The sequence below is a fragment of the Bombus terrestris genome, chromosome 7 (assembly GCF_910591885.1).
Source record: "Bombus terrestris chromosome 7, iyBomTerr1.2, whole genome shotgun sequence".
In the NCBI taxonomy this organism is placed as follows: domain Eukaryota; kingdom Metazoa; phylum Arthropoda; class Insecta; order Hymenoptera; family Apidae; genus Bombus; species Bombus terrestris.
Window position 1 is genome coordinate 20,402,471 of NC_063275.1, and position 12,635 is coordinate 20,415,105.

The window sequence follows — 12,635 nt, forward strand, 5'->3', positions numbered from 1 at the left end:
ATAGCGGTGATCTCTATCGGTCTAACAGATCTGGTGGATGAGTTGTTTGCAGTTTTCTCTGGATATGCTGGTTATACAAATTGTTAACCAGTTGCTTGCTATCGACTTCTATTCTGCTTTTATAATTTGTGGTCGTTTTAGTTATTTCTCTGTGAACTGTCGCAACGTCGAGCTTCGTTTTTGTAACATTATCGTGTACTTCTCAATTTCTGAAGTTGATCAGTGTAGCTCTGTGAACGGTTTGCGCGTCATGAATATTATCGAACTTGTTGGAATGTTTTAGTTGTTTCAAGTTTTATACGTTTTAGAAATTAAGTTTAATACGGGCTGTATATACGACGCGCATAGTACGATAATTATGGTGAAGTGAAATAAAATAAAACGTGTTTTGCAAAGAACAAAAATTAAGAAAATGATCGTGATCGATATTTGTTTAGATTATTATACTGAAAACTACTTGACATTAGAAGTTTAACTAATGTTAGAATTTATAAAGTATATCCGACTTTTCGTGATACTAATTGGGAAGATATATTATAGTATTTGTTTATTTTATTAATAAAATTGATTCATACATAAGTAACAAAACATGTTATAAACATTATATGAAATTTTCTTATCCCCACGTATTCCTCGGATTATAAATTTTGTTTAAGGACACGCGAAATTAAATACATTTTCAATCCTGATTTTCTGAAGATTAAAGTTTCGAGGAAATAATAATTCCACGTTTTTTCTTCCACATTAGCTGTGCACAAAAATATTTCTTTCACTACCTGATTCTTTAAAACCCTAAACTTCAAAGAAATAAGAAGTCTGTTCCATGTCTTTCAATTTTGCACTGCATCAGAATAAAAATATTCCTTGAACAATCTCCACCATCTGATCTTCTCAAAATTAGACTTCAAAGAAGCAAAGTTTGTTCCATAAGTCGTTTACTTATTTCTTGATGGGCATACATCTTTTTATTTCTTTTACTCGGTTCTTTCTTTACAGCGAAAATAATTCTTATCTTAACAAGCTTAACAATTAGACTACGAATATTTATGCAATTTTTTATTTTCATAAAAACAACCAAGGAAGTGAAACACTAAATGGTTTACTTTATTCCCAAAACCTACGTTTGCGATGGGACATTATAATTTATGTTTTACAAGTAAATTTAAGAAATTACGAACCAGCCGATCATCCTATTTTTCAAAAATTCTAAAATTCTAAGAATTATGTTTGCAATAGAAGACTACAATCTGTAGCTTGCTAATAATTGATTAATAATATTCATTGCTAAATTATCGTTGCAAAAGCAACGCGCGATCCTTGTGATACCAAACTTTCCAAGAAATAACATTTATTCCACGTCTTCCGCGTACTTCTACGTAAAAATATTCCTTGCTCGACTTCTACCACAATTTCTCTCCTTCCCCTTTCAGCTTATGGAACGATCTTGATACGAAACGCATACGGAAACCGTTCCCAAGAAAATCCAGCCCGTTCCTATTAGATGGAGCGCTGCTAACGCGGAATAAACTTGCTGAGAAGAGCTTCAGCCATCTGTCTGCTCGGTTGATCGGTCAACGTACTCTTCGACAATACTTGCTGCTTATTCGATAGACGCTGCGTACACAGTGCACACGTACCAGATAGAATCTGATCCTAACGACGCCGCCGATTCCCGTCTGTTCTCTTCTAAGAATTGTTTCACAGACACGCGAATAACGTTTCCAGCCGTCGAATCAGCCGCTGCGTCGAATAAAACGTTACTCGAGGAACGTTGCGCCGATTCTTTCGTTCAGGAGGAAATGGTTCGATGCCTCTCTATCTGGAGATCGATGGCGCGAAGGTGGACTTGCGGTTAGGTTTGAAGTTAAATCTTGGAATAGGTTGGGTTTGAAGGAGCAAGCGAGAGATTAAGTGGTAGATGTGTTTATATCCGTTTTATTATAGTTGTGGTATCTGGTATTCTGGTTTTATCAGGATCCTAGCATTTATTTTAATTTTGTTATGGAGAATTGCGCAATCAGGATGTTTTTATTATTGTTTGCATTTGTAGCTTCAATTTGCGGTTATCGTATGTTGTAAGCAACTTTTAGGACAGCGGAGGATCGTATCGCTGCTCGGTATCGATCGAAAACTTTCGATTTTGCTTTTATTAAACACGAGGTCTACGCAACTTGAAAGGTGTGTAGATTTTACAAAAGCTTCTTAGATGTGATACGTATCTTAATTGTATCAAAGTTGTGGTTTTATTCCAGTTTTATTAAACTTGTGATATTTATTTAAATTCGATTCAGATTCGAGGAGGATTGGCGTAGTTTAATTTACTGATATTCAAAATTAACGATGGATTTTCGCATTCTGGTGTATGTATGCTTTCCTAACTGCCATTAGTGAATCACGATCATTATCGATAACGGGATGATCCACGTGATAATCTATTTCCTATTGTTCTTGCAATGTAGATTCTTACACACGTCATAACGCACGCTACACCTTATAACCCCGTGTCGTGTACTTCTTTATTTGATTAATCGATTCTGCAACAGCTGTCGTGATAAACATCGGAGTATTTAAAATTATATACAATGTGCACGTGCATGATATATCTCACCTTACTGCAGGCTGATAGTTTGCTTCGGAAACCACTTCATTTTAACTGCTTCTCCACTTAAATTCCTTGATTTCATGTTACTATTTGGTATTCTACATACTCATTGTATCTATTATTTTTTTCATATTGTAGCCTTCTCAGTTTTTATATGTTTTATATTCCATATTTTATAATTTATAGCTCAATTCATTTATTTCTGAATCTAATTATTTAACAAATTTTTCTACCTTCATTTTGCCTTGTATTATAGTTTCATATATTGATACATGGGAGTATTTTAGGCGTAGAAAAAAATTCTGTGTTTCTAAGTTCTTGTTCTGTGTGTCTTTGTGTACCAGATTCAATGTCCCAACATTTTTCATTATATCAACAGAATCGTTAAAGATAGCTAACTCTTTCTTAAATTCTTGAGTTCTATGCAACACGCAATGATTACAGACGTCTGACCATGTCAGTGTATGTCCATTTCTACTTATTTAGTCGACGCAGCATTGGCCGTACATGTACAGGCCATACTACTGCAAGCCTGCAGAATTACTTTCTAATATTTTCAGCGGCAAATTTTTGTAAACTCTGAGAAAATTATTCTCTATAACAGAAACGCATTTTTTAAAATAGTTCCACGAAGGAAACACAATGTATTAAAATTTAAAACCAATATTATGCGTTTACCAATACCATTTTTATTATTATTAATACAGCAGAAAACAAATAATCATCTAACTAATTAGTTACTTGTAAAAGTTGGGATTAAATGACACTAGCCTAAACGCGTTACAAGATAATTGATCATACCCCATAACGTATTTGAAATAAAGCAATAGAGCATTGAATTTAAAGCACAGAATATTTTTCTACATTTGATATTTTCATTCATTGCAGAACCATTCTTTTCCTATTTAACATCATCAATTATAACAACATTCCTCAATGGCAAGAAAATAATGAATCCATTGAAATAAATTAGTCCGCGTGCAGCAGATAAAAACTTCTGTGTGAGCAGATAATTAGAAGCATAATTGTCAGCGGGGAAGAAACACGCGGTGCATTAAGCTGCAGTTAGTATGCTTCTCGACAACATTGTCCTCGTTTTAGTATCACTTGCTTCATTATGCAGCAGTTCGTTAATTAAAATCCAACTCGACGTTGAAAATCTTTTTCGAGCGCTTCTTCAATTTCCTTCCGTTTCTAAAGCGAGACTGCTATCCTCCTTTGCATCGTTTCTTTTTCTCTTCGCGTCCTTAGCCGTGAAAATGATTCTTTGCACGGTTGACGAGATACATACATGCATCGAGGTCTGTGCATCGGTATTGTACGGTAATTGATTACGTTGCGTTTCTAAATCCGGGTTAACGATAGCTTTATCGTCGAATAATGTTAAAACCGGAGGAAAATTGGCACAACTTCTATTTAGAAACGGTGTCTTGATTTTACAAGATTTATCAACATGATTAACAGCTTCTTTTATTCTTGTATAAGTAATTTTTTAAGCAATAGAGTTTCTAATTTTCAATTGGTATCGTTGGCTGAATATAGTATTATAGTTTGCGTTAGATTTAAGTTGGATTACTTAAGTTTACTTCGTTTTAATTGCAACTATTTCTCGTTTCACGCGACGAAATTTGCCAGTAAGGTTTATGGATATTCCATAATTAAAATTGTTGAAGTGGTCACCACTTCTACGAAAACTCCACATCTGGTCTTTTTAGTTTTCTCAAGCGCCGAAGCCATCGACAGCATATAGACAAAAGACTAGCATGAAGGCAGACCATAAACAGTAGACAGGCGACGTTGGCTTCGGGGTTTTCAGTTATAAGGTAACACTGCTAGCGTGCGGATCTGGACCAGCTCAAATTGTATTCTTACTTATTATTACACTTCTCTATTAAATTAAATATATATATTTTGTACCTTACACTTTATCCACGCGTTTTCTCTCTTTATACATCGAATAACCTCAACAAAAATGAAGTATTCTAAAAGAAAATAACTCCAAATTAGAAAATTTCACGGATAACTTTCAGTATACATATACAGTAGCATCAGGGAACCACGTCGGCAGCAGATCCTGCGCATGAGATCAATAAAATGTTGTAGTTCATACGAAACCCTATTGGATCTTGCCTTCGAGTTATAGTAAGTTTGTTTCTTTAACTTTAAAACTGTATCTATATACATTCACAAGACGTGTTCAAAATGACCTGCTTGTATACGAACACAAGACTGGAGACGTCTCATCGTTGACCGAAAGCCTTTATAGAACTAAAATACAAGGTTCGACGTGAAATATTGGATTTTGTTTATTATAGGCGCGTGAAATTAGTTCAATTACTACCATCTTTCGATAGAATTATTCCAACATAAAACTCGTAAGAACTCGGAAACAGGGTTGAACAGGGAACATATTCGTATTGTATTTTTGCATTTTTTTTAATTAATATACACGCAATCTATGGAATTTGTCTTTTAGTACACTCAGACACTCAGGACATTCTGTATATTAAATTTTTCTATGGGAGCTCGCCATTGATAACTCAACTAATTAACGTTGACTTTATTAAAGCGTAAATTATCGTAAGGGTCAGGAGGTCAGCACATTCAGATCACAGGCAAAAGTAAGTAAATTTTAATAGGAGACACAAATCTCTATGTAAATGTTATTTCTTGAATTATTTTCGTACAGAGGCATGTACAGTCCCGTTTGTAATGACGTAGTCTGACACCTACGGGTTGATCAAACTTGGAAAAATCCAAACCCTAACTTTCTCCAATTCAAAGCTTTCGTTCATTATCACCAACATAAATATTGTTCATATGTATCACTTTCATCTTAAACTAACAGCTAGAAACATTTTATAACTTTTTCACGTAAAATCCTCTTCGTATAGTCCACCTCGACCTCTGACCATAAATGTTATACTTGCAGAAAGAGAAATCGGTATTTATAGCATATGTAGCGTTTTGGAATTGAGTTTGAAAAATTATACGTGTGGAAGAATTTTCGAGATAATTTACTGGACGTTGACGAGTTCTGAAGAACTTTTACTCCTCGCGTTTCTTCTCATTTTCTTACTTGCAGATGATCTTCGAAATAATTTACCTACATAGTTACATTGTTTGTTCGCGATTAGTTGTAGAATAAGTAGAAAGTAAAGAGTCGTTTATAAGACAGGCAAGAGACCGGATGTATTCCTTGTACAATGGAATGAATTATCAATGTCTTTAAAAAGTTTTAAGTCTTCGTGAAAGTTTGCATGTACTTGTGTTACGTGTACAAATCAGTAGCATGATTTAGTAATAGCGTTAATGGAGGACACTGTTTCTGCCTTTAAAAGTTGATAATCTCGAAAAGAGCATATAGAAATATTGTTTATAAAAAATTTATAAGAAGACTCATTTCTCTACGTGCCTATGTATACTTATAATGTAGACTAATAGTAATATTTTAGAACATTATGTTACAAAAGGGATTTAGAAATCCGAAGAGAAATATTTACGAACTCAATGAAAGTTAATATAAAATATTGCAAAATATGCAGGTAAAAGGGATAGAAAAGAAAAGAATCTGTACCTTTATTGCGAAGATACGATGTCTGTTTGGGTAATGGACGATTCCACTTGGACTAGAATCAGTTTGCACTCCTTCTGAAACAAGAGATAGAAGTTACGTTAGTGTGATAAGATAATTGAATAAATATTTCTATATTACTATATGCAATAAAAGAGAGAAAAATTACATGGTGTAAATAATACTCTACGAAGTAAGCAAAATGTGTATTATAATCGTTGTTATCTTAGGACAAGATTTTTAATCATGAATATTCTCTTCCTTGTTTAATATTTAATTTCTTCTTGATAAAATATGATTGCCAGCGAAATAATTAATAGCATATAATCATCGTGAGAAGCAATATTAAATATTTTTCGACGATAATTAAAATTTTCGTTATTTTTTTACCCAAAGAAACGATGAAATTTCTAAAAATGCTTCATGAAGGAAATTTCTTTTACAGCATTATAATTGAAAACTATTCGTGATTCTTCGTTCTAGAATCAATTAATATTTTCATTATTTTTATGGATAATAGAGTTTCATATATTTGAAAAATATATGACATTGATTTATAGCTCGGTGGATGGCTAGAAATTTTTGAAAATCATTCGTTATTATCATATCGTAAAGCGTAGAGAATCAATATTACTCTTTCTAACACAAATCCCGATTTCTATGCAGATAATTCGTAATTCTTCAAGTGGTTACCGTTCCCCTTCGCAAGAACAGAAGTTACGACTACTTTTATGACTCGTTCAGAAATCTCGTGGATAGTTGACGATCGAGTCATACTTTATAGCTCAGGTTAAACGAGAACAAAGTGTGAGCCTCGTAAGAGATTATTTTTAACTTAAGCACGTAATCACGATGCTTTAAAAAAAATTCGCTATGATTTCATAATTTGCATATTCAATCAGACTATTGGTATAGGATCATTGGTACATAGCATTTACGGTTTTCCGTTATTCGTGTCCGTAATATGTCTATATTAGAACGTCGAAATTTCTTGGAACCCTCGTTGCGACTTGAATTTCGAATTTATTTATTAATATTATTATGATGTTGTAGTATAGTATTAATGGCATGTGCAGGAATATTTTATTAAATAAAATTTATAGGGTATATTTTGTGATTTCTATCAAGAAAAATAAGAAATAAAAAATTTGTTAAAGTAAGGAATTTTTAAATAATTTACACACATATATAGCAAACTTATTAAGTAGAATTTAGGTATATTTTAAGATTTTTATTAAAGAAAAAAGAAAACAATTTTTGGAAGAAAATATTCCATATATATTACAAGATTATAAATATTCGAATTAAGTAGAATTTAGCAGAATTGTTCAATCATCGTAAACGTAAAATATCAATGCAAATTTCTTCGCAATTACTAATAATAATAAATTTACAGTGCAGCATTTTTGGGAATCTAAAAGTTACAAAATGAATAAAGTAGATATATGAAATAGTTGTTTCGTATTACATCTCAGTTATTGGTATAATCCAAATGTTAAGTTTTCCACGAGGAATAAGATGAAATGAAAATTCTATCGCATAGAAGAGATATATGTAAATTTTGAATAAATCAAATTTTAAAATAACTACTATTAAAGATTCATGTAAGGAAGTTATATAAGGCATCTATCAAATTTTAAATCAATCGACATTCACCAGGAAGCATCTCGATCTGGTTGATATTTGTAACGACTCCTTTCTCCGCCTCATAAGATTGCAGATGATCCAATGGCTCATTGGATTCCATGTCATTAAAAATCGTGAACCTCGTTTGATACTTTCATTGCCGGGAAAGGTGTTCCGAAAGTAGTATGTTCGAACTCATCTAGTCACGTGCGGAAGCTGTTTCAAATACCACATGTCAAAATAGTGAAAAATATAGATATCAAAAGTAGCTTCCACGATCATCTTTATATAACCGCAAATATTAGACTGTCGATAGATTTATATTTTTTACACAGAATTTTTCATCTAATAAAGATGCGAATTCTTGAATCTTTACAGAAAGGAGAAAGAAGAAAACATATAATATATTTTAGAAACGTAATATGTATTAGCTTGTGCAAATTTCCTTCGCGCAAGTGTTAAAAGAAACGTCAAAAATCCTTTAGATAATATCTACAATGGCTACAACAGCTAAATATTTGGTCATACCATTAATTTTCAATGAACCGTGTTTTTACCAGGTTCTATGCATTTAATTTTTTTTCGGATGGATTGAGTAAATTTTTATTCTGACACTTCCAAAATTTCTTTTTCAAGTTCCAACACTTTTGTTTCTATAATATTTGTTACGATGTAGCATTAAGGGGTGTACGAACTTATTACATAAATTAAATTTAAATAAAATAATGCTTTTATTCTTATGATGTAATAAAATGAATTATTTTAATAAGATTGTTAATGCTAAAAGACTTTTTGACGCGAATCAATTAAAGATTAAGAAATCGTATAACAAGATGCAAATTTCTTCATACGTGGGAAAAGAAAAATGATTTACTATATAGGGTCGGAAGTTGGTCCCTTAACCCTTTCATCATATATATATCCATAAATTCTTATCTCATTGGAATTTACATTGCTGTTACTGCATATTGACATTTGCAACATCCGCTTTCTCCAACATGAAACAGTTAACAATACTCTTGTCAACTTCATTACGTCTTTTGTAAGTAAAACTGTGTATTAACACAAGAAAAACGTGTAAAATCTATCACTTCATAATATCAGGTATGGTACATATGAATTTTCGTTTTTCTTCGTAACATCGTGCATTTAATTTAAGTAATTTCTACGTTATTCAATGGACTTTCTCACCGACTATTTAGATCTATTCAAGATTTATAAAAATGATCGTTCTTTAAATTAAAATATTCTTAGAATACAATAGAATAGAAAAGTAGAAACTGAGGATAGAATCTTTTCCTATGTTCTTCGTTTCCAGTTCCTCTTAAAATAATTTACACGTTAAAAGATCATATACATAAGCGGAACAGAATGAATTTTAATAAATTCATCTCAACAAGATTGAAATCTAAATTGCTTGAAACCTGACATATCTTCCATAGAACGATCCATTTCTGGTAGCTTGGATTTCTCAGGCTCGTTTAATAATAATTCGAAATAAAACACGTCGAAAGCAAGTCCAATTAATATTGCATCCAATCGTCATTGTCGTGTCGAACAGGCTCGGAGAGACACGCTCCATGTTGCTCTGCTACGCTAGTATGCCTTATTATGTCTTTATCACGACTCGATCCTCCATGTTGCATTACTTCAGCCTGATTGCTTACCATCTGTAATCCGATTGCTTCGAGAGAACTTGCCCGTAAATCGAAACTCTTTGCATCGTTGCAACTGCTTCGTGGTAATCGCATACGACGAACACGAGTCATAGATAAGCGTACGTAAGGTCTGAAGTAGATCATTGGAACACGAGCATGGTATTAACATAGTAGAAGCAGATTAAATCGATTGATCAAGACTAGAATCTCGAGATTGTTCAGAGTTTAGTAATACACGAGCCGATGGAGCGGTGCACTTGGACCAAATTAATATTTCCTTTCTAACTTTTTTTCCATTTTTATTAAACCTTCAATTGCCAACGGCATTTATAAGCGTCATATTTTACTTGTTCTACAACGTGCATTAATGGTTACAAATATCTTTAAAGTTTGGTAGATGCGCGGTGATAGTCGTTGCATTTCAGAGTTTGGTAATTCGTGAGCTGATAGATTGCTACATTTCGACGAGATTGATATTTTCTTTTCAACTTCCTTATTAACTCTCTAATATCTATGGCCATTTATAAATGTCATCTTTTTCTTATTCCGTGATATGCACTGCCGCTTCTAAATGCCGGCAAACTTTCGTAGATTTGTGGCAATTGAAACGTATGAATTTCGCAGTTTCGATATAGAATGCATGAATTTCACAGCTTGGTAACTCGTGAGCTAATAGATTGCTACATTTGCAAGAGATTAATATTTGCTTTTTAACTTGTTTATTAACTCTCTAATTTCCACAGGCATTTATAAACGTCATCTTTCGCTTATTCTGTAACATGTTCTACCGCTTATACAATGTATCTGGACATTTTGATAGATTTGTGATAATAGTATGTGGTAATCGTATAAGAACTAATTGCGAATTAATGGCCGAAAGGAGCACATAGTTCGGGAAATTAAACAATCCGACGAACTATTCAAACAATAAAATACCACAAGCTTCGTCCATTATGAATATCAATTTCCTTACTGCATATTAGATTTCAAACATCCATTTCATCGTGCCATTATATTCTATTATATCGTACATCAGTTACGATTATTACGATAACGAAGAACAAAATAATTGTAAAGTTGTGACTGAATTACGCTCTGTTGAAACGATTTATTATATGCAGCTATATGTTTTATAAACACTGTTTAGTAAAATAAGAATATTCTGCGGGTATTTATACAAATTCGTATTTCGGAGCAGAGTCAGACGTGTTTTTCTACTACCACATATTATAACGAGCACGGTACTTTGAATTTTTCATATATTTTTGCATATTATGTACGTTCTACGCATTTCTGTATTTTTAACCCTGCTGTGACCTTTCGGTCACATCTTTTATTCAATCCTACTACTTTGACATTGAAATATATCTCCAGTTTGAGCAATATGTGAAAAAACTTGTTGCCGATATGTATAATTCCTGGCTTTTGTTATATATTAAACGTGCCTTTAAAACATTAAAAATATTTTGCTTGCCAAAACGAGAACAAAGTTAAATAACAGTCCAAGGAACGTGTCATAGTGAAAATTTCCCATACATGCGTGAACACCTGCGGTCTATCGATAAAAATGATCAGAACCCTATATGTTGAAGTACAAATCTAATACATTGTAGAAAAATATATTTGTTTTCCTGGTGAAATCAATTAAAATAGCAAATATTAAAATGATTTTTTTTCTAGCGATATTGTTATTCAACGAGGCGAACAATGCTTAAAATCAAATTCTGAATAATTATTCGAATAACGTCCAGTCCTGGATCTAATGAATTCAAGACACGATCGTATTAAAAGAGGCAAGTCAACGTTCATGACGAAGAAAGCGAAGAAACTGCTTCTTGCGATTCTCCTTCCGTTTCTTTCTTCTTGCGACAACGATGGGAGCGGCAACTTTCTAGATGACCGACGGTAACCTCGAAGGCCTTCGATTCCGCCAAGAAGATCGTTGATCTTGGCCGAGAAGCCTGTCGACCTCTTAATCAACGTGATCGTTAATTCGAACCTCGACGTCTCATTAGCAGAAGTGCTAGTCAAGTGTCGCCATGCTGACGTCTTTTGTTCCCTTCCTGGTTCATTTAATTCTCGAATCTTTTTATTCCAGATAATTCACGTGATCATTTTGTTATTATTAATTGCATATCGTTGCTCGTAATATTGAGCGAGAATATAGATAGTCATAACATCATCAGGGTGCGATCGAATGCAATTTAAAAGCGAATACGATATGATAATTTATGAAGAAATACGAAGAAAATATAGAAGAAAATTTTTTCGAGAAAATTTACTTTGAAAATTTGTCAAGTAAACTAAACTCGGTCTAGTTACCGATTAGGTACGAATAATCAAAGGGAAATTATTCTATACGTGAAAATAAGTGAAAAATGTCGAGTAAAATTTTCGTTCAAATTATTCTTACCAAAGAGTTGTATATAAATTTGAAAAATATAATTCTATCAGTAGCAAGTCATCGAAACCATATTTACCGTTATAATAGTCGTAATACATTCTACGCGATAATTAAATCATCTCACTTTATTACTTGCACGATGTTACATCGCCTTGTAATCTAATTATGTGTATACTTCTTTCTCAAGTTACGATAACGATACATTTCCTGAAAGATGGGAGGCAGTGATTTCGATTTATCATTTCGACCTCGGATTTCACCGCGATCAAAATGTTCATATTCTATCATATATTCAACAAAAACTTTGTACCACGTGCATGAATGAAATTACACACTTTATTATTTCAATTTCGCATTAACTCGAATCCGAATCTAGAATAGTTGCTTCTTAAGGAATACGGTACACTTCCTGTAAAATACGAAGGAACAATTGCAATCAAATGTCTCAATCTTTTCTAAGATTTCATTAGTCTTTATTATATTTTTATAACAAGCATAATAGAATACATTATCTGTGACCGTTAACACATGTATTTCCTCGTTTCAACTGCCCCTTATTATTCAATTAAATCCAAGTCCTTAATTCTCAATTATTCTTTCTTCTTAATCCTCAATTGGTAAGACGTTATTCTTCCTGCTAAAATAGGAAGCAATTATCGACATCGAACGTTTTAATCTTTCTCAAGATTTCATTGAGATCGATGTGTACGCTTCGTTTATTGTATTTCTTTTAAAGATATTAATATAATGAAGAATCGTATTATGTATTTG

The 12,635-nt window shown here is 32.7% G+C and overlaps 2 protein-coding genes across 5 annotated transcripts in view; one reads left to right on the top strand and one right to left on the bottom strand.

Annotated features, from left to right (window-relative positions):
• Positions 1 to 12,635, top strand: part of LOC100649961 (glycogen-binding subunit 76A) — a 153,027-nt gene that overhangs the window by 112,993 nt on the left and 27,399 nt on the right. The window lies entirely within an intron of this gene.
• Positions 1 to 12,635, bottom strand: part of LOC100642453 (heparan sulfate 2-O-sulfotransferase pipe) — a 123,957-nt gene that overhangs the window by 18,510 nt on the left and 92,812 nt on the right. For 3 of the 4 annotated variants that reach the window (XM_048407267.1, XM_048407268.1, XM_048407264.1), the window contains one exon: positions 6,180 to 6,253. In XM_048407267.1, the coding sequence (XP_048263224.1) occupies positions 6,180 to 6,253 (74 nt within the window). The remainder of the gene's footprint in view (positions 1 to 6,179; positions 6,254 to 12,635) is intronic. The other variant, XM_048407265.1, reaches the window with a different exon arrangement.